The sequence below is a fragment of the Misgurnus anguillicaudatus genome, chromosome 19 (assembly GCF_027580225.2).
Source record: "Misgurnus anguillicaudatus chromosome 19, ASM2758022v2, whole genome shotgun sequence".
Taxonomy (NCBI): domain Eukaryota; kingdom Metazoa; phylum Chordata; class Actinopteri; order Cypriniformes; family Cobitidae; genus Misgurnus; species Misgurnus anguillicaudatus.
In genome coordinates, this window is record NC_073355.2 from 29249314 (window position 1) to 29272363 (window position 23050).

The 23050-nt window shown below is 36.6% G+C and overlaps 1 protein-coding gene across 1 annotated transcript; it reads right to left on the minus strand.

The window, feature by feature from the left end:
- Positions 1–1022: 1022 nt before the first annotated feature.
- emp2 (epithelial membrane protein 2) lies at positions 1023–20449 on the minus strand. Its single transcript, XM_073857372.1, has 5 exons — positions 20290–20449; positions 6224–6338; positions 5443–5539; positions 5192–5332; positions 1023–2538 (listed from the first exon to the last, which is right to left on the minus strand). The coding sequence occupies exons 2-5, from the start codon at positions 6299–6301 to the stop codon at positions 2369–2371; spliced, it is 486 nt and encodes a 161-aa protein (XP_073713473.1). The 5' UTR covers positions 6302–6338; positions 20290–20449; the 3' UTR covers positions 1023–2368.
- Positions 20450–23050: the final 2601 nt, after the last annotated feature.

The following is a 23050-nucleotide window of genomic DNA, read 5'->3' on the forward strand; positions in this document are numbered from 1 at the left end:
TTCAGTGTAACACAGTGGTTCCCAAACTTTTCATTTTGTGACGCACTTAAATAAGTATAATCTTTCCCGGGACCCACAACATATTTTTAAATGTAAATTTGCATGTTTTACCCTTTTATGATTTATTAGTTTTATTTTCCATGTCATTTTATTACTAAAATGTAAGTTTGATTGAAATAATCAAAATAATTTATGCTATATCATATCAAAATCATGGTCATTGCTAGTCATTAGATTTTCAAGGTTCCCACCGGTCCTTGAAAGTTTGTGAATCTGGGGGAAAACATTCAAGGCCCTGGAAAGTTTTTGAAATATACATACATAGATACAGGTCATTGAAAGTGTTTGAGTCTATTTTATCCAATATTTTTTCTGGAAAAAAAAATCCTTATTATTCCCTGTGTAGTGTAGGATAATATCATAAAAATTCTAGACTTTTTAAGAACACGTGCTAAACTGTTCACTTTAAATGCTTATATGTTCTGTATGGGAATGTTAATTCATACCAAAATGCTTTTTTGCATAGTTGTGTTTGACGCATGAAAACGTCTTGGGTTACGTATGTGGGAACGAGACGCTGTGTCTCCATTGCCATACTTCATGCGTGCCTGTAACGCCCTCTTGGGCAATATTTCAGATAGCGATATACTTCCTGGCTCCCACATCACCCTGTCTTTGTCGTTAAGCCTCACCATTGGTTGAATTTGATGTACACATTCAGACGCACTTACCCCTGGAGGCGTCCCCAAATTGTCTCCATACTGACGCAGCGCGAGTTCCCTCAAAAGGGAACTGTAACAAAGTATCTTAAAAGGCAACACGATGTAACCTTGTTCTCACTTGAAATGTGTCCCCACATTTAGTCCTTGAATTTGAGGGTATTGGACCTGGAAAGTCCTTGAAAGGTCCATAAATTTAAAGTTAACTAGGGTGTAGGAACCCTGAATTTTGTGTCATTCACCAAAACCGACCCACAGTTTGAAAATCCCTGGTGTAACCAAAAAAGGCATCAAACTATTATGTTAATGTAAAATACATTTATTTGATTAAAAAAGAAGTATTGAGACCTTGGTGGGGTCAGTCTTCGGAAACAAAACAGACCTGAACAAGTTAGCAAACATTTAAAAAAAGAAAAAAGCTGCCATTGTAGTTTCATTCCAATGATAAAAGCCGTCACTAATGTTCATTTAAACCTTTTCAAGCGAAAGAAAGACATTTAGGCCTGTTGAAATAATACTTCATAACAACAAATATTAACAGCGACAATGCAGTTAGTCTTAATAAATACAGCTTAATTTCACTTTTGACCATTTCATTTTAGATAAATGCTTTTTCCATAAATGATCCGATGATGATCAAACAAACAGACTGGGAAAAACTGTAACTATTGGTGTGCTTCATCAACACCATCTTAAGATCTTATTCTCATTACTTAACATAAATCCTATATGCCCAATCATGTTTAGTTACGATGCTTAAGCAATTAAAATTTGTACTTATGTTAAAATATTGATTTCAAACTAAATGTTGCAAATAAAAACATGCAATATATAACTAGTCAACACTAAAAGACTATTTTACAAAATAGCTATACACAAGAACACATCGTGCCACTAATATTGACAATTTGTTCAGCTTCAAGTATGATATAGTGCTCAGCAAATTGGCAGCACAATATAATGTCATATGTTGTTGTTGTTATTGTTATTAATTCATTTTTCCATGTACAGTCAGGCTGTAATGACCAGGAAACATTTTTACTTCACACACACACTAAGGCCTGTTTCACACTGTGGCCTTTAGCAGCATGTAATGTAAGTCAATGCAAGTAAAGCGCTGTCACAAAATCCTACATTATAAAAACATTTTCCAACATATTTTCTATCAGGTTTAGCGCTAAATTTCAACTTACTCTGCACCACCATGCTGCTGTAATCTTGCGTGTGCAGTGCAAAACAGGCGATAGTATTAAGGCCAATGTGTTTTTTATGAATACCTGCAAGCCTTAAGGACAGGTGGGTTGTCCAGCCTATAGTGGTTTCATGTTATAAATATTACTCATTACAGATACCTGCCACATTTATCTTCTTTCCTCTGCACCCTATTTTACCCTTCTAAATCACAGCCTATTTTTTGCCAGAGGGGCTAGCAGAACAAAATTACACACAAGGTTAAAAGACTACTTAACATACCATGAAGAAAATCTAATTATGTTTCCAGTATGCAGTGATTAAATGTTTATCTATTCTTCATTTTAACTTTGGCATGAATTTAATCTACATAATAAAAAACAAGAATCATTACAAATAAAGTCTCTTCGCTAAGGCTTTAGCCGGTGGCAGCCAGTGAGGTGGAGTGTTGTTGTGCTTTATTTGCGTTTTCTTAGCACTAGATACATCAAGCCGCTAAGCAGCGTCATGGGGAATGCCACCCAGGCCAAGACAAAGCAGTACCCATAATCCCCTTTCTCAAACTCCTGGCTCTTGAAGGTCATGTGCTCTGCTGTGTAGATGGATGCAGCGGTCATCACACAGAGCGCTACGGAAATAAACAGTTTATGTGGTCAGTGTCTTGACTGTAAATCAGTAAAGTATTACAGGTGTTAGATTATTTCAGGCCGAAGTGCAAAAAAATCTGTCAGTTGGTTATTTTTATTAAATATCTTTATTTTGTTTACCACAAACGAGATTTTGATAAATGATGGTAACCACATGGTTGACTGCAGCCATTGACTTCTATTGTATTTTTCTTCCTACTATGAATGTCAATTGGTTTCCATCATTTATCCAATAACTTTGTGTTTCTTTTTTGGGTAAACTATCCTTTTAAAGTTAAATATGCAGCAGGTCTGACATCACAACATTTGGTCAGAAAAACTAATTACATATTTGATGTGACTGGGCCAAATAATGAATTAGCTGTCATATGGCTTCAGAAGGTTTTGAATATAGTTGCATGAACAACTTTTCATGGTACATATAAAATAATTTCATCATTTTAATCAGCTTGTGGTTTATAAACTGCAGCTGAATGGGAATTTAAAAATTCTCCTTTTTGTTTTTTAATGGAAACATAAACAACATACAGGTTTGATATTAAAAAATGGTCAGTAATTGATTTATCGGTGGCTAATTTATAGGGGTTTTTCAAAGACTTATAAATGTTATATTTTTTTAAAGGTGCAATGTTTTAGCGCATCTAGTGGTAAGATTGCGAATTGCAGCTAACCTCAATTTCGAAACACTAATGCTGCGTTCGCACCAGTCGCGGTAGAGGCGTCTAGCACCAGTGATTTCAATGTGAAGTCAATGTGAAGACGCATTGACGCGCGTCTGGAGGTCTCGCGGTGCGAATGAGACGTTTAGCGCGGTAGAGCGTTGCCGCGGGAAACGCACAAGTTGAAAAAAATTGGAACTTGGAAAATGTGCCGCGTTAATCAATCAGAAACCTGCTCTAGTAGTGACGTGATTATAGGAAGCGAGCGGAGTCGCAGAAGCCCCTCCCATGACGCGCATTTCTGCGTGAATGTCTCGATGACTAGAATTTCACACTCGGCTTTCACACGCGAATGAAGCGAGTAAACTCAAAATGTTTAAGCGGCAAACTAGACATGGTAGACGTGAATTTGATGCCTCAAACGCGGCTGCTGTGAACCCACAGTAAGAGGAGCTACAGTAGCCGCCACAGGACTAACATATCGCTGTCGACAACGTTAGCCTGGCTGCGCCCTCCTACGCACTTCCGCTCAATTTCATTTTCCTTCAGTACTACGCCTGGGATTTCAGTCTATTCTAACGTTTTCAGAAATCACATTTTTGTAGGACCAGCGAACAGAGGGAGTGGCTGAGAACGATGATGTTGTGTCTCGTTGTGTGTCAACGACCGGAGCAGCGTTTTGTTAATGATCAGACCCAGCTTCGACAGTTGACTGAATACGTCATTGTCTTTCGTGTCAAATATACATTTAGAATTTACAATTGTTCCTTGAACTCTTAAATTCGATGAACAAAACCTGCATCTCTCGTTGACATTTTCTAAACAATTCTCTGATCATTCGGACTTGCTGTTTCCCTCCGGTTTTGGCGCATGATATACGTCACGACCACACGTTAGCGATTGGCTATGGCAGATCCTGAGTGACTCTGGGCAGATCCAATAGTGTTGAACTTTAACAGAGAACCCGTCTACAAGGAAGTAAACGTTTCTGAATGGAGAGAGGTCAGACTTTCTGTACAAATGAAATGTACAAGAGTCTGGTAGAACCAGGCTAGGACAACGTAGGGACGAAACACGCTCTGTACACTGCAAAAAATAATTTTTAAGAAAAAAAATTCTTAGTATTTTTGTCTTGTTTTCAGTAAAAATATCTAAAAATTCTTAAATTAAGATGCTTTTTCTTGATGAGCAAAACGACCGAAAAAAATAACTCTAGTTTTTAGACCAACAATATCAAAGATAAGTGGTTTTGTGCATAAAACAAGCAACAAAATCTGCCAATGGGGTAAGCAAAAAATCTTGAACATTTTTTTTAACAACAAAATTCAAGAAACATTTTCTTACCCCATTTGCAGATTGTTTTGCTTGTTTTATGCACAAAATCACTTAAATTTGATATTTTGGTCTAAAAACTAGACTTATTTTCTTGGGTCGTTTTGCTCATCAAGAAAAAGCATCCTTATTTAAGAATTACAATTTTTAAGACATTTTTACTGAAAACAAGACAAAAATACTAAGAATTTAGTTTTTCTTGAAAATCATTGCAGTGTAGAACAGTTTGTCTGTTTAGGGCTACTGTAGGAATATGTCAGCGACTTCTATGTAAGGATACCCGCGGCGTATTGAGATATAAATGCCACATTGTAAGGTGGAAAAAAACAATGCAGTTCGTTATGTAAGGTGTTTAAACACCACTGATAATATAGATATGTATATTAGATTGCATTTCTGTCAAGAGATCCTTTTAAAAGTCACACATTGCACCTTTAACAAGATCTAGGAATTTTTCCTCTATAGCCACGGAGTAATCCACCTTCACCAGATTGTAAGTGTCATAATAAATGCAACACTTTTGTGGTAACTATCGTATTCTGTACATTTTGTACAGTACATAGACAACGACTGGGAAATCTCAAATGTTCCTCAAATATACATAGAGAAAATGTTTAAATCCATAGTGTGTATGTGAACTCACCGGACATGAGCTGAACGATTGCTGGAAAGACAAATCTCTCGCCCTGCTTCAGACGGAAGAGCTGAAGAATAAAGACAAAGAAGCCCACACAGCACAAGATAGTGGACAGAATCATGGTGGCCTGCACAGCCTGAAGATAAACTGTTAAAGAGACAGAACAAAGCACGGTAGGTCTTTGTAAAAATGTTGCTCTTCTTCATACTATGATTGGAAATGCCTGGATCTGCCAAGTTAGATCTAGCTTCGCTTACCTCCATGAATTGTTGAACTGTTTGGTATTTCATTACAGCTTGTTTCGTTGCAGTGGTACCAGAGATCCATGTAGGAATTACCTGAAACCCACCATACCTTGAAAAGATGGACAAAAGAAGCTAAATTTCTCTATCATTTTTATGTATCAAACATCCTTTTATATTAACATATATATCATTCTATAGACTGTTTCAGCGGCAACAACAGAAACAGATGGCTTTTGTGGTCCAAACTTCCGGTAGATTTCTACATAGAATCAATAACAACAGTCTCTGTAGAGTAAAATAACCAGGAATTTCCAAAATCATAGCTAAAGTGTATTAACCATAACACTGAGCTAATGTTACAGTATGAAATTAATGTATACAATGTTATCTACAGATCCTTTCTTGATGTATGTCTACCTTGAATTGTTTTGCTAAGTGTTTAGTGTAAATGCTGATATCGGATACGAGTCACTTTTTAAAAGATCGGATACAGGCAACAAATTGGAATTGGGCATCAACATTTTCGGTGTAAATCCAGCCTTAAAAGTGCATTACAAGGTATACATTTTGATCAGTATTTCTGTGTTTCCTGGATTTGAACCCAAGACCCTTTGCGCTGCTAACGCAATCTGCTACCACACATTTTTTTAACCTCTTTGATTTGATAGTGCATGATAACAACATTTTGAAATCGACAATGAAGTGTTTTTAAAGATAAGTTTCTTTAAAGAATGATGAAGCTTGTGGGTTTGTTTGCAGGACAAACGGAGATGAAAGAAACTATTCCACTTACATTATTGATGGTTGCTGTGAAGAGTAATATCACTGAGGTGACATGGAAGAGGATGATAAGGGCCAAAATGATCAACATGGTTGATGGTCACACAGAAAACCAATAGCAAGATAATCTATAAAAGAAAAAACAAACAGAATATTATAGACATCCAGATGAATACTCATGTGACAGTGAGAGATTCATGTGACTGCACATATTATACTGAAACTCTTCACCCTTAAGTGGTTTACCCTGTAAGTTAAGAATTTTTCCTGGAGGCTCTTTCAAACATCCTGCTCTCAAAATAAAGCCATTCTGTCTATGGAGGCTGAAGGATTTCCCCATGACTGTGGGTCTGAACCTGATTTGATCAATATCACAGTCTGTCTACAGAAAGGCAGAAAAAGCCCTGCTGACTTCATTGTTCTGCCAGATAGCTACAAACTTCCTGAGCTCTACGTTCTCATCTGAAGCTCCATTCAGGAGAGGATTTGTCTGCACGAGTCTAAAAACATCTGAGCACACATGGGATTCACGAACAACTGCAGTGAGCTTTTGCCTACGTCACACGTGAGCATCAGAGGTCGCCTACTAATAAATCCTCTTGTGATTCACTGCGGCATGGCCACATACAGACAACCAATACATCTCAACCTGTACCAGAGCCGCTCCACACAATTTATGAATAGCTTCATATAGTGGGTGGAAGTTTATACTGGAAATGAGAAATTACTTATTTCCTGTACTAAAAATCTATCTATCTTTTCACCTATCCATCTATCTATCTATCTATCTATCTATCTATCTATCTATCTATCTATCTATCTATCTATCTATCTATCTATCTATCTATCTATCTATCTATCTTTCTATCTATCTATACATCTATAGATTTATATCTATATCTACTTTATATCAGGATGTAAAGAGACTGTCTGTCTATCTGTCTGTCTGTCTGTCTATCTATCTATCTATCTATCTATCTATCTATCTATCTATCTATAGATCTATCTATCTATCTCTTGACCTATCTATCTACAGATTTATATCTATATCAACTTTATATCAGGATGTGAAAAGTCTATCTATCTATCTATCTATCTATCTATCTATCTATCTATCTATCTATCTATCTATCTATCTATCTATCTATCTATCTATCTGTCTATCTATCTATCTATCTATCTATATATCTCTTGACCTATCTATCTACCGATTTATATCTACTTTATATCAGGATGTGAAGATACTATCTTTCTATCTATTTATCTATTTACTTATCTACAGATTTATATCTATATAAACTTTATATCAATATGTGAAAAGAATATCTATCTATCTATCTATCTATCTATCTATCTATCTATCTATCTATCTATCTATCTATTTATTTATAGATTTATATCTATATCTACTTTATATCAGGATGTGAAAAGACTATCTATCTATCTATCTATCTATCTATCTATCTATCTATCTATCTATCTATCTATCTATCTATCTATCTATCTATCTATCTCTTGACCTATCTATCTACAGATTTATATCTATATAAACTTTATATCAGGATGTGAAAAGACTATCTATCTATCTATCTATCTATCTATCTATCTATCTATCTATCTATCTATCTATCTATCTATCTATCTATCTATCTATCTCTTGACCTATCTATCTACAGATTTATATCTATATCAACTTTATATCAGGATGTGAAAAGACTATCTATCTATCTATCTATCTATCTATCTATCTATCTATCTATCTATCTATCTATCTATCTATCTATCTATCTATCTATCTATCTATCTATCTGTCCTCACTTATAGATTTATATCTATATCTACTTTATATCAGGATGTGAAGAGACTATCTATATGTATGTCTATCCGTCTGTCTATCCATCCATCCATCCATCCATCCATGAAAAACTCATAGGGTGATTAGGACAAATAAAGACAAATGTAATGTAAGACACAGGGTGTGGCATTAAAATAATTAAGAGTTTACACAGTAAAGACTGTTACAGCTCAGCTCAGTCAGAAAAGAAAGACGGAGGGACAAACCCAAGTACAGCTCACAACCAAGCCAGCAAAATCTGAAGATTCCACCACATTAAGTCAAAATAATCCAGACTTGGGTTGGGCAACAGGAAACCGGCCTTACACAAGGGAAGCATATTATGAGAGAATGACGCTTGTTTTGTAGATGTTTCCCTGCTCTGAGATACTCAAACAGACCTAAAAGCGTGACATTTTAAACTTTACGTTTTAATGGGAGGCAATCTAGATGAAAATAACCAGTCGTTCCCTCAGGCACAACTGTCTCTGTAAAGTGTAAAGTAAGAGATTAGCACCAATAAACACAATGTCTGTGGTCTCGGTCCACACGTGGATCTAATTTTCACTGCAGCTGCCTGACTGTGTTGCACTGAGGGGCGTGGCAGGCTAAAGGGGGAGGGGCCTGATTAGAAGGAATGTTGAGTTACAAACTCAAAAACATGCTGGCCTTAAATCGCATTATGAAGTGTGTTGAGCAGATGATTTTAAGAATGTTCCTGAGGCCAAAGTACATCGTGTTTTTCTTCATGTAATGAATGCCACGAATGCGTTATTGTAACCTGCAATAAGATTAAATTGGCAATCAAACACATTAAAGCAAACACATCAAGCTGAAGTGTGTGTTGTTTCAAACAGCTGTGTGTAAGTCATTTGTAGGTTGATTTCCCTAAGGAGTGTAAACACTGTGGCTCTGTGGTGTTATCAAAACATTGCGTGCGGGTGATTCTCTCGAAATTAGACTTATGAGGTGTCATGAAACATTTTGATTAAAAAAAAAGTGCAAAGTCAGAGTATCAAAATAAGAAGCATACAGTTACAAACATCTCTTCATGTACTATATTGCACATGATTCCAAATGACATCATACAAACCACTTTTGTTGTTTTTTCCACATTTAAGGGGAAATTTGTCATTACCGCAATGTGTCCATGACTGGATTTGGGTTTTTTGACATGGAAATATTTATAATTAAAAAATCTAAAAAATAAAAAGCTTCAGTGCATGTTATACTATAAACATTTACAATAAAGAAGTGTGGTATTTGGTGATCATTGGTAAATGTAGAGACAATAATAAGGAATATAAATGTGTCCAAGACCAATTTCTTCATCCTCCGCAACAATTTTCAATCATTGTTTAAACAACTTTAAAAAAAAATGTTGAAAGGGACATAATTGACTGTGACACTCAAGATGTCTACCAGGTAAGCAGTTCTTATTTTTTTCTCCAGATCATTTTTTAGTTCTCATTACCGAAACATGAGTTTATAAATGCATATATTTAATGTAATATCATGTTGCGGTAATGATAATTTTTGATAATGATAATCTAAAAAATTTTTTAAATAACTTTACAGAAAATATGTTTTACATCCTCTAAAAATAATGGTTATAGTAAGTTCAGAGTCAGACCTTAATCTTATATGTGCAAAAAAAGTTGTTTTTATTTCTGATGCTGGACACGGATTTCGTGAGAATCACCCGTGCTTGTTTGAGAATCCTAAGCAGACTGAATTGGCACCATTGCCCAATGGTGTGAGTTTGAGCTGGGGCAGGATTTTGTTTGATAAGTGGGAGGGGCATAATAAAAAAAGAACTAGTTGCAAAGAAATTAAGAATTGAGTTTTTTAATACCTGTCTTGAATTTACTGCTTTGTTTTGCAATTAAAAGCATTACTGAACCAACCAAACATGAATGTGCATTCCCAGGAGTTTCTGGGAGGTGCCTGTTAATTTGTAGAAACACTACAACTAATGTTTCGTTGTTTATGACTCTGTGAACGATGGGAAATTAGGGAAGAAAAGTATTTATGACGGCTAAGAAGTAAAGAAAAAATGAAAACCTTTGACGCACAAAGGCCCCACATACACTGAATACATGTGAAAGAACATAGCGAAAAATGGCATTATCGTCTGGCACAGACCCTCCTCAAGCCTTTTGGTGAACAAAAGATCTACTGTTGATCTAAGTTTACCATGGCCAACAGAAAGCATGGAATGAACTTCACAGTTGATTTTATTCAGGCGTAACCTTTACTGCGTACCTGTTATTAACTTTTAACCAGGCACATGAATGAGTGTACTTTATTTCCAGACTCAAGGTCTGACAACAGTAACAAACACTGCACATTAATACAATACACACAAAAAATAAAAAATGCATGTTAAAAAAAGACAGTTATACCAATACTTCCAAATCGGAGACTAATAGCGGAATCCAGAAAACCTTGGATTTGACAACATGGTATCACTCATACTGCCAATGTACAAGCACACTGCTTCGAAATGATCTCAAGATGAATTAAACAAGAGACCTCAGATATTAAATACAATAGCTATAAAACCTGTAATCTAGTCACCTTTTAAAGGTTTAGATGAATAAATATGTCAGTTTTATACATTAGATCAATCAATCAGGCTAAAATCACATACATCTGGACCACAGCTGCACAATAAGATATCCATCTTCTAGTTCAGCCTTATAATGCAGTTGGGATCTTGAGGGCCCATTTAAGTTGATATAGGCTATAAGCGTTTGTCTTGGAAACAGACAGCGTTAGGCTGGTTTAAATTTGCTATGTGCAATCCTGTGGGGTGATAATAGCAGTCATACCTTCCCGACTCACCAAGCATCATTAGTAAATTAATTGGAGTCGGCACATTATGTGGTAGCCCATAAGCCATGTCTACCATGTAGAAATACTTGTACGTGTGTGTAGTTCCTCTAAGCTTGATGGAAAACGCTGACTTGAGTTTCACTTTAATGTCATTTTTTTATATAAAAACAACCCGCAGTCTCCAGGAGGCTTCCAAGTCGGCCACTGCCGAAAAAAGAAACTGTAGTCATGGAACAGATGACTGAGATGAGACGGAAAGCTCTGGAGCCACCCTGCAAAGCCGGTGCACGTGTTTATGTGTTATGATGTGCTGAAACGCTGATCCCTCAACAGTAAGTAAGGCCTCAGTGCTTATTCTTAGATTTCAGCAGGATGACACTACCTAGCTGGCTGAGGCAGGAAGGTTTTGAGATTTTTATGAATTAAAGCTGTGATTGTTTTATGATAGCTGCAAATTTCTAGCTACTATATCTTAAACGACTTAAATTTATACCATGGGGCTGTTGAATGCTTTATTCTGATTGGTTGAGAAATGTTTCACAGGGATTCATTATTTTTCGATAAGCATACACCTGAGCTGTCAAATGTCTTAAAATAACCACCAGAGCAATGTCTTAGCAATGTCTGTGGTATAAGCGCAAAAATTGACTGCGGTCTTTTGAATTATTTTAAAATAATTCACGTTGTGCCACATTACCACCTTGGGTGTACATTATTTTCAAATAATTTAACGACTCCGTCATCAATTATTTCTTAAATATTCTTTGTTGTACAGTATTTAAGGTTTTTAAAATAAATTAAATCATAAATGATTCACAATTTGGCTAATCGTTGATGAAAAATGTAAATATGTGTGAATCAAACCCAAGCTAAAGTCCTACCCAGTCTCCTGAGGATGCGCACAAATAGCGCGAAGTGCAAAACTCATGCAATACATATGCCAAATTCCACTTTGGCGTGCATATGATACGCCAGTCCTTCCTATTCACTTAAACAGTGCATCTTTTTTTGTCGTTTTATTTATTGGTTTCTCAATTTTTTTCTGTTTTTTAAACCATTTTCGCTTGGGTTTAGGGTTAGATTTTAGATTTGCTTAATGAGGTTATTTAATATACAGGTTTCTCCATGTTTTTGTCCATATTTAAGCCATGGTCGCTTGGAGTTGGGGTTAGAGTTGGGGTTTGGGTTAGGATGTCATTTTATATAACAAACAGTTGTTCTAACCCTAAACCCAAGGGAAAATGGTAAAAAAAATAGCAAAAAAATGGAGAAACCAATAAATAAAACGACAAAAAAAGATGCACCGTTTAAGTGAATGGGAAGGACTGGCGTATCATATGCACGCCAAAGTGGAATTTGGCGTATGTATTGCACAAGTTTTACACTTCGTGCCATTTATACGCATCTTCAGGAGACTGGGCTGTAAAGTCTCATAAGGCCATGGCTTCCTAAACATTGTTTTCAATCTGACATGACCTAAGTCAATGTTAAAGCTATCAAGGTTATAATTTTCACTGCAAGTTCTTTACATTACGTATGATGATTTTACGTAGAAAATAGTAAGTTACAAAATACATTTTAGCTGGGCTTTCACAGACTGGGTCACATGTATATTATTGTAGTGGGGCCAGTAAAAACACTGACGGGTAAGAAGAAATTAAATCATTGGGTAGATTTGACAAATGAAAATAAAGTTGGAAATTATGGCACCACATCTATGCCACCAAGACACCACAAAAACGGCTCATGAATTTTTCATTTGGGTGTTAACATTGAGATCGGGCCATTGTGTTTCTTCCAATATGTAAACAGAAGTGCAATAATCTCAGGCAGAGGAATGTTATAACCTCTATACCTTTGCATACAAATTAAGCTAAACCAAAGGATAAAGGGACAGGGTTTATCCTAGTGCCAGACTAAAATGCATGTTTGAGCAACCTTTACTTTATACACCTTGTACTGACATTGCTTTGTCTTAAGAATAGTTTTGATTGTAAAACTACTTAAATGTCCTAATATAACTAATGCCTAGTCCTGGATTAAGCTAAACCCTGTCTGGGAAACCACCCCAAAGTGTTATTCAATTATGTCTAGTGCTTTCAGAAATCCTTTGTTCAAGGTTTAAGGTTTCAGAGGTTGTCAGTGATGACCTCACTGCTCAAGAAAACACGTTTGATGCTTAATACGAAAGACAATTTTGGACAAATAAATCAATAAATGATTACATAAATGATAATAAAAACAAACAAATGTGAACGCAGAGCCCATTACCGCCCAGTTTGACCTAACCTGACCTTAACTACCCAACAACGGTGAAGAGCAAAAGGAAAAACCTGAAAGTAAACGTGGGATATGGAATGCTGTACCATAAATTCGACATTGGCTGCGGTTTCGAAGGTCGACCCAAAGGTAACAAACCGTTCATGGGTTGTTTGAGTCCTCAGACCAACTCTGACTTTGAGATCTGAGAGAATGCAGATAAAAGTAAGAAAGACATGCAATGGGTCAGAAATGAGAGTGAAATGATGAGTTTTTCCCTCCTGTAGGCCCTATATTTTTGGTTCTTTTACTATAAGGATGAGCTTTAAAAGAAGAGATCTCCAAAACAGCTATGAACCTCTGAATGGTTAACAGTCACGCATAAACAACATCTTCATCTCCTGGTAAGTGCAAGCTATAAAACAGATCTAATTAAGATCAATGCTTTCTTACAGACTCATTTCCACAGAAGATCTTGTGTATTGCACATTTATTCCCATGTTTATCCTATTAGGGACAGGAGTTTGTTTTGAAATAATTAAGCAGCCCTATTCTTGCTCAATAAAGTTAAAATGAAGCACAAGCAATTCAAATGCGCCTGCTGGGTCCCACGTAGCCCAACCGATATCCTAACAATCATTTTGTGCGAGTTTCTATGGCGGCAGTTCACACAAAGACATCACATCTACGATGATAAGCATGTGATTTATGCAATGCAACCTCCTGCTGTACAGCATATCTGTCTGTGATGCCTTGTTTAATCTGTAGCCCAGATCTGTAATCTGTGGTATGTGTTACAAATCCCTACAAGAATCATTTCAGACCAATGGAGCAAACGTGAAGATCTCCACCACACATCTCTGCAGTATTTTCTCTACGGCAGTTCTCTTAAGCCCGGGATAAACAGAACGATTTTTGGCTGTCCCAGATGAAAGATTGCCATCGTAACACAATCGTCGTGATTTCTGTAATCGTGGCTCTTCATTGGTGGTCCTATGTTGTACAGTGAGAGAGGTTCAAGGACGGCAGTTTTGCGTCCAAAGATAGCCTACGATAGTTTTCTGACAGTGTCAGAAATTCAGCATGATCAACGCACAGTGCGTTTGCTGCTATGACCTGCATACTGGTATTTGTTTACCACTAGCGCATGCTGGTGACGTTGCGCTAATGTGTGACGTAGCGGTCGAAGCCTCCGTGTCCAAGTTTAAACAATCTATGTCGCACAGTGTGATAATGTAATGATCTTATAGGAGTGTAAAAATGGCGCAATGTAGTCCGGGCTTTAGTTATCAAGTTTTGGAAGTGGAGAATTTTGCCAACTTGATGACAATTCATCTGAACACAGCAGAATTCAAATATTGTTCAAAAAAATCTGTCTCTACAACTATAAAAGTATATACTTTTAGCTCCATTGTTTACTTTGTTACAATAAAATTCTCTCTGTTGAATTATTACACACAAAAAGACAGAAAGACAGACAGAAAGACAGACCGACAAACCTACAGTTGTTGATATTGCTAATCATCTTTCCCTTTCCACCAGGGCTGGGTATCGATTCAGATGTTCCAGATCGATTAGATTTCGATTCACAAGCTGTCAAATCGATTCGATTACGATTCTCGATTAAATTTTCGATTCAGATTCTCGAGTTGGTTTTTATACTCGATTCTCGATTCAACTCAATCAATATAGATTTAATACAAATACTTTATAGCCACAACACTATCATCCTCGTCTTGCTTGTGAAATCTAAAATGCTTCCATACCTCTGACTTTTTTATGTGAAGGTGGCATCAACGTCGATGAAGCACCTGAAACTGCCATTTAAGCACTGAATAAATGAATGACAGCCTCACCTCTCGCTCCTTGGTAACATTGTGCAAGGCAAAAAAAGAGGGTGACATCTAGTGAAGAAGACTAGCAATTAGATTAACGTTAATATTACGTTCAATGCTTGGGGAAATAAATGTAAGAAGAAAAAAATCGATTCTGCTTTTTGAGAATCGATTTTGAATCAACCACGTAAAAAACACGATTGATCGAAAAATCAATTTTTTTGCCCTGCCCTACTTTCCACTCAGGCAGCAAAAACGGCAATGGAAATATAAAAAGCCACATTCGGCACTTCGGCAAGCATCTAAAAATCAAGGTTTAATGTACAGAACAAAACAAAACTTTGTTTTGGATATTGTCTATAGAGCATAACAAGCTTTGAGTACTTGGAGATAAAAAGCTGACAAACTCCCAGAGAGACTGACACATACAGTGTGGTCCAGTCTGCAGCTCCTACAAAGCCTTATCTTCACTTTTCCACAGATATTTCAACAGTACTGGACAGTCCTGGCACAAAGGCTGATTTTTAATTTGTAAAGGATTGTATTTTGGTTAGACATCTGTTCCGGATGCATCTGAATCTGATCTCAAGAGGGCCCTCATTCACACCCAGTGGGGTACTGCGCTGTGCCTGCTGGGTTGAAAGCCTGCACCGGGTGCTGAACACTGTAGCTCTACCGCAGACCTCTGATGTTCAGGTGCTGCGGGCCCTGTTTTCACATCGCGCTCAGCAGATGACACGCCATGAAATTGAGTAACGGCTCCAACATGGAGCTGTCAACATACACGCAGTCAAACCTTCAACGCGCCATCCACGTGGGTATCAAGACTGCTGCGTTTGATTCGCTCATGCAGCGTGCAAAACCTCACCAGTTCCTTTGATCCGAGGATAAAGCGAGGGCTTTTTTACTCCTGATGCATTGCGAGTTACTTCCAGTGGATCTAGCAGCAGGGTTACACTGGGGTTTTGAATCTTAAGTGTGCTATGGTTGACAGTGGCGGCTCATGACTGCTCATCCGAGGGGCGCTAATTTAAAATAAGTGTCCGGAGTGTTGCTTGCGTTTTCAAAATATGTGTTTGTTGCGTCATCTGAACCATGTGCATCACGTGTTTTGTCAAAACAAGTGCACACGCCTCAAAACCGTTTATGATAAAAGAGACGCTCACGTTCACAAAACACATCCAAGACACTCACTTAACAGTAAACTCTGATTATGCATGAGATTATGCGAGTATCCGGCAAACGCAAGCTTCTCTTTTATCATAAATCCTTTAGACGCATCTGCAGCAGGGACTTATTTTGACAAGACACGTGATGCTCACAGGATGCAGAACAAATATTTTGAAAAAGATACATGTTTTGACGAACTTTGCATCAAACGCCCTCGAAAAAGAAGTCACCAGCCGCCACTGGGTTCAATGTCATTCATGAACAACTGATATGGTGCATAGAGTCCAAATGTCTTGGATCATATTGACAATTCGAATACTCGTTTAAGTCAACAACGAGTTTTAGGATTTAACAGAAATGAAGCATAATGATTTCTTAATAAATCATTTATAAAACCAAAACAGTCAGATTTTCTTTAGCTGAGGCACAAGAAGAATGTTCTTTGGAGCTTTATCAGATCATGCTGAGATAACATGGATCATCAGGTTTTGCACAAACTTGTGCAGTCCATGCCAGCTCGAAGGCATGCTATCATTAAAAAAGCGGGACATGATACTAAAAAATGATACCAAAATACTAAATTTGTAGAACAACTTAGTAGGGAACTTGCAGAAAGAAATAAAATACCATCTTTGTGTATTTCAGGGGGAGCTGAAAGAGGATGTGGTAGCGCTGAGACTGATACTATAGTATAAAAGAAATATAAATGTATTTTTATATGAACTGAAATGTTGTGTGTGTAATTTCTTACTGATTCTGAATAAACTATATTGAACTAAATTATTAAATTATTAAGCACTTGAATGCGTTTAACCCCAAAAGCCTGGTTCATTTGACTAGTGTGATCGCTCTATACCTTGGTCAATCACGCCCTGGCCCGGTTGCAGAGGTGGGCTTGTGCGTGGTTTAAAAGGCGTCAGTTGCGCAACAATCATTCAACTTCATCTGCTTTCGTAAAAACCTTCTGAACATCTTAGCGGAATAAGTGATGGATCGACTAAGCAATATGATGCATGGTGTGTCATTGCATCATGACTCAAAAGGAGTCCGCCCTAAGTGCATGTCTGAAAAAAAGACCCTCCCCTGTTTCCTTTCCCCCTCATGTATTAGTGTGGAATGCAAATGCGTGTTTATTGCTAAGCCTGCAGTTGTTTTGTGTTTGAAGTTGATGTGGGTCTCTGGTAAGACTCCTATCTTATTTAAGGCCTTCTCCAGCAGTTTCTCATTTGCTAAGCTTAAAAAATTTCACCCCTGAACAGATTTGGCTACCAACATCCACAGCTAAACAATTCATGCAATTCATTGTCTTGGTACTGAGCCCTGCCCAAAAACATGCAAACAAATCATAGTTTCCCAGACTTTAAAGAATGAGTTTAACATTTTTCATGCCACTTTGTCCCTGACACCCCAAAGTCCATCATTATCTATAATTGAGCATTGATAAGTTGCATTGTTGTTCTTTTTGTAATCAGAACACAAAAAGAAAGATTGCAAAACCCTTAAAGGGATAGTTCACTTCAAAATGAAAACTCTGTCATCACTTACCCATTCTCATGTTGTTCTAAACCTGTATGAATGTCTTTTTTCCGATGAACACAAAACAAGACACCCTGAGAAATGATGGCAAACACACAGCAATAAGTGACCATTGACTTCCATAGTAGAAATAAAAAAATATGATGGAATTTAATGGGTACCATCAACTGTGTGCTTACCATCATTTATCAAAATATTTTCTTTATCATTTATCACAACACTTCCAAAATATGTTTTTCCTTCTATGGAAGTCAATGGTCACTATCTGCTGTGTGTTTACCATCAAAATATCTTATTTTGTGTTCATCAGAAAAAAGAAATGAATACAGGTTTAGAACAGCATAAGGATGAATAAATGATGACCGAATCCTCACCTCAAAGTGAACAATCCCTCCAAGTCAAATAAAACCTTTAGCATGGATCACTTTATTGCTCATCTCATTTCACAGCATTGTGTGGCTGGGAACACCCCACTGTTAATTTCATACTGTGACCAAAAAGTATTTGAAATATTTGTTATAGTAATAATGGAGTTTTGTTTTGCATAGTTAGAAATTATTAAACTTTTAAATATAATTTAATGGATAAACTTTAGCTTTTGGAAGGCCTGTAAGAGCAGATTCACTGTAGCAGAATTCAAGGTTAGTCACTCCGTAATGTTAAAAAGCACAAAATGTCCAGAGCTTCAGCCTGGCCAAAGGGAGAGGCCGTTCCTGTCCCAAACATTGACAAAACAGATTCTTATTGAACTACTCATCCACAAAACAACACATCGCCCATTTTATGAAAACCCTACAAGGAGCAAATTTATGAATGGTATCAGTTCTGTTAGATCAATCAATGACAAAATAAAATAAAAACTGGGTTGGAAACAATTCAGTCAATAAACGGTTGGAAAAATCTTGCACTCTTGCAGAATGGAAAATTAAAAGATGGAAAAGAAGTCATCACTTGGCCCAAGCAATCCATGAAAAACAGAATCACAACTGAGAGAAAAGCTTGTAGTATAAAAATAAGAATACATTGCAAACTGCGTGTAGGATGATGGAGGATGTGAGTTTCATGGCAACCACATTATACCAGTGGTCCTTAAACTTTTTCGGCGTGCGCCCCCCTGTGTATGCTGCATCCCTTCGTGGCCCCCCCCCCTCAAAAAACATAAAACTTTGAATTAAACAAAACATTAAATTATACAATGTAGTGGTGTTGGTTAGTAGCCTGATTTTCATGAGGTTTAATTACACAGAATTTATGATAAATTAAAAATTTTATTTTTTAATTTCATTAAACTGGGCTCCCTAGCACAATCGTAGGACCACCCCAGGGGCCACAGCCCCCTGTTTGAGAACCACTGCATTATAGAGGAAACAGCAATATGGTGAAAATCCTTGTGCACATATCCTTTCCTATTGCATTTCTGCCTTTGATGGGTACTAGGACTGAATTATAATGCTGACTGTGTGTGAGTTTGTTACAGAACAGACCGTGTCTGGAAATCTAGTGAAAACTACTGCACCTCTAAATATACAAACAAACCCCACCCCCAAAAATAGTCCCATGAGCAACATGAGGGAAAGCACTGCCGCCTATCTCTCACACATACAACCATTGACATGCAAAACATGTTGTATGAGCACCCCAGCAACAATGAAGTAATTAAACCACAAAAAATAACATGTACATTTAAAATGTCATATTATTCCAAAATTTACATCCAAATGTTTTATCTACAACTTATTTAACAGTTTATATACGTAATCTAACTGAATAAAAAGGTTTAGAATTTTTTAAATAAAATAAATCAAAAGGAAAACAAGATTTTTTGTTTTAATCCGTTTTGTTCAATTCTCTAAAATCAAGACATAAATGCTTCTGTCATTTTACATCTTAGGGGGATTTCTTGTCTTAACACACGACACAAAAAGTCATGTTGGATAAAATAATCTACTAAATGAATAAATATATAATGTATACGTTTAAGGATGTTGGCTATAGATAATTGTTTTGAAAAAAAATGTTTTTGCACCCTGGGGTGTAGTTTCAGTAAATAAATATGGAAGCATAAATAATATAAAAAATATATAAAATGAAAACATTACTTCATATTAGGTAACATTTACCACATGCTACCAGCGGGGGGCGATATACGAGACAAAGTTATTAGTACATTACTCAAACTTCAACATACAGTACTGCTAATCACAATTAAATACAAACTTCTTTTTAATACGACACACAATGGGCCTTTTGTTGTTAAAATCAAACACAGAAAGTCAAAGTGGATACTCCCTTTAGTTAAATGTGACTAATAAGTAAACAAAACACGTATAATAATACTACAGTGATTCATCGTTGAAGCATCAGTAAAAGCGCATCAGCGCACGCACCGCCAACGCCCCTTTCCTCACTTTCTTTTAGTTTTAAATAAACTGAAACTTCTCAAACTTATAGACAAACCCATTTAGGCAGCATAACCCAACACAGTTACTCCAGTTATAAAGCATTTGGACAAATATAAAAACGTGCCTGATCTGCTCTACAAGTTTCGCGCTTTTAACAGCTGTTGTGCATGTAGGTAAAATAGCAACGGTTATTAAACACACTTACCGCGGTAGAGAAGCCAAAAGTGCCAAATATTGTATAGTTTGGATACGGCGGCCAGATGTTGCGACGACGTGATGTAAGCGTGACAGCGGGGTAACGTAGTAGTGAAATGAGGAAAAAGTGCGCGCTCCTCCTCTCCAAAATCCTGAACCGCACAGAAGTCTAGTTGGGTGTGGCCTGCAACTCTACACGCGCTGAGATGAGGAAACGGGGAGGGAAAGTTGAGGTGTTGACATTGTGTACGAAGTTCTTTGTGTTAATGCTTCCTTTTGGAGAAGAGGTTGAACACTTATGATGTATACAGACTTTTCTCTTGTCTTTAAACGTTCCTCTGGTTCAACTGGTTGAGGCTTGGGTTTGCAATGCAAAGAGGTCATGGGTTTAAGAGGTAACACATAGTCACATCCTAATAAAAATGTACAGGTTGAATGCAATATAAGTCACTTTGGATATCAAATGGGTTGAACTGTTCTCATTCTCACATGATCTTTTAGGAGACTGTGACAGATTTGGTTTGTGCTTTGTGTGTGTGTGTGAAGACTAAAAGTAGAGAGGAAAGTTTTAGCCTATTCCTGGCGGGAACAGTGAATGAGGTTTAAAGCTGGAAGAGAGGCGCATGTAGATTTACTCACAAAGGAAACTGTTAAATCCAACGAGCACCCCCTATTTTAGCCATTTAATGCCCTCCACTTCCCCTATGCATTTGTTTCTCTGAGCAGCTCTTTACCTTTAAACAGATGATCTATATGTAGTTATAAAATAGATCCAATAATTACAGTTATGGATGTGTGTTGACATGTTTATAGTGCTATTGTAATATCAATAGATACATATTTATAAAGTCAATATGTGGAGTGGATATAGGCCTATTGTTTAATGTTGTCTGCAGCCATCTGCAAATATTTGTGTTCGTTTCCCGTGTCCTCCCATTCGCATTTCATTCCCAGGTTTTTGGCTCCATGGGTTTCCTGAGTATGTGTGTGTAATATTTGAGCTAGTCTGCTTTATATGGACACTGATCCAATCTAACACTGGATTGATTAGGTTTCACAAACAGTTTTGTCCCATGCAGACTAGACTTTTTTACATGTGGCTTCTTTATAATAAGGAAGATTTATTATTTTTAAAGTAGATTTTAAAATATGATCAAACAAAAAAAGAGACTTTTGGACACCCTATTTCAGTGGTTCTCAAACTTTTTTGGCGTGTGGCCCCCCCTTTTGTACTGTGACCCCCACTTGTGCCTTTCATGGCCCCCAATGTAGTGCTGTTGGTTACTAGCCTTATTTTTCTGAGGTTTAATTACACAGAATTCATGATAACTTAATGCATTTTATAAAATGCCATAAAACTGGGGGCCGCCTGGCACCATCTCAGGGGCCCCCAGTTTGAGAACCACTGCCCTATATATCCTTAAAGGGTTAGTTTACCCCAAAACTAAAATGCTGTCATCGTCAACTCACTCTCATGTTATTCTAAACTTGTATGAGTTTCTTTATTCTGTTGAACATGAAATAATATTTGTGTGGATATATTTGTGTTCTTTTTTTGTGTTTAACCGAATAACGAAACTCATACAGGCCCAAAACAACATGAGGGTGAGCTAACGAGACAGAATTTCCATTTTGGCATGAACTATAAGTGATAATTTGATGTTTTACACAGTCACTGAAAGCATGTGACTCCAGCCTTTACCATCAAAGGGACCACAAATAGCAAATTCTCATGCTGTCTGTGCAATGTACACGAAAACAAATCCTGTCACACTTTGAATCAATGATTCTGGCCATTTATGAGTGTGCATCTGTTACCAGGTCACACTGACCCTGGTGCTAAAAAAACACCTAAAAAATTCTAAAAATTTGACTAACAATGTAACCCACACAAACAAATTCCACTCTTAAAGGAGAGCATCTATTTTTGAAAGCTCATGTGACCTCAATAAGTTTCCCATTGGCCTCTCTGCTGTCATTTTATGTATTCTGCCATGATTACAGAGTGGGCAAACATTTCAAGTTATATATACATTTTCTATGGATTATGAAATGCCATGGTTCAATTAAAGGCACACTGAAAAAATGATTCATTGAATTTAAAAGTTTTATATTTTACTTTACTAATTTCTTTTGTTTAAATGTAGCTTAAATAAATTGATTGCAACCATATATATATATATATATATATATATATATATATATATATATATATATATATATATATATATATATATATATATATATATATATATATATATATATATATTAGTGCTGGGCAAAGATTGATCGCGATTAATCGCATACAAAATAAAAGTGATTTTTGGCATAATATATGAGTATGTGCTGTTTGTAATTATTATGTATAAACAAATACACACACATTCATGTATGTATTTAAGAAACATTTACATGTTTATATATTTATTTATATTTTTATATATTCTATATTAAAAATAAATTAAAAACAATTATATATAAGTAAAACAATTCTGAAATGAATATATGAATGTGTGTGGTTAAATATACACAATTATTAGACACAGTACACGCACATATATTTTGCAAAAGAGCAGGGTTTCATAACCCTGGGTAAAAAGCGGTGCTAACACCGCTTTCAAATGACAGGTGTGAAACGCTCCTTAACCCAGGGTTAAAAGCGGGGTTTAGAATGAAGATAACCCAGGGTTAAGCGCAGTGTGAAAACCCCTATAGAGAAGCTACGGTAGCCGTCACCGCACAAACATCGTCAGAGACAACTTAGTAAAAAA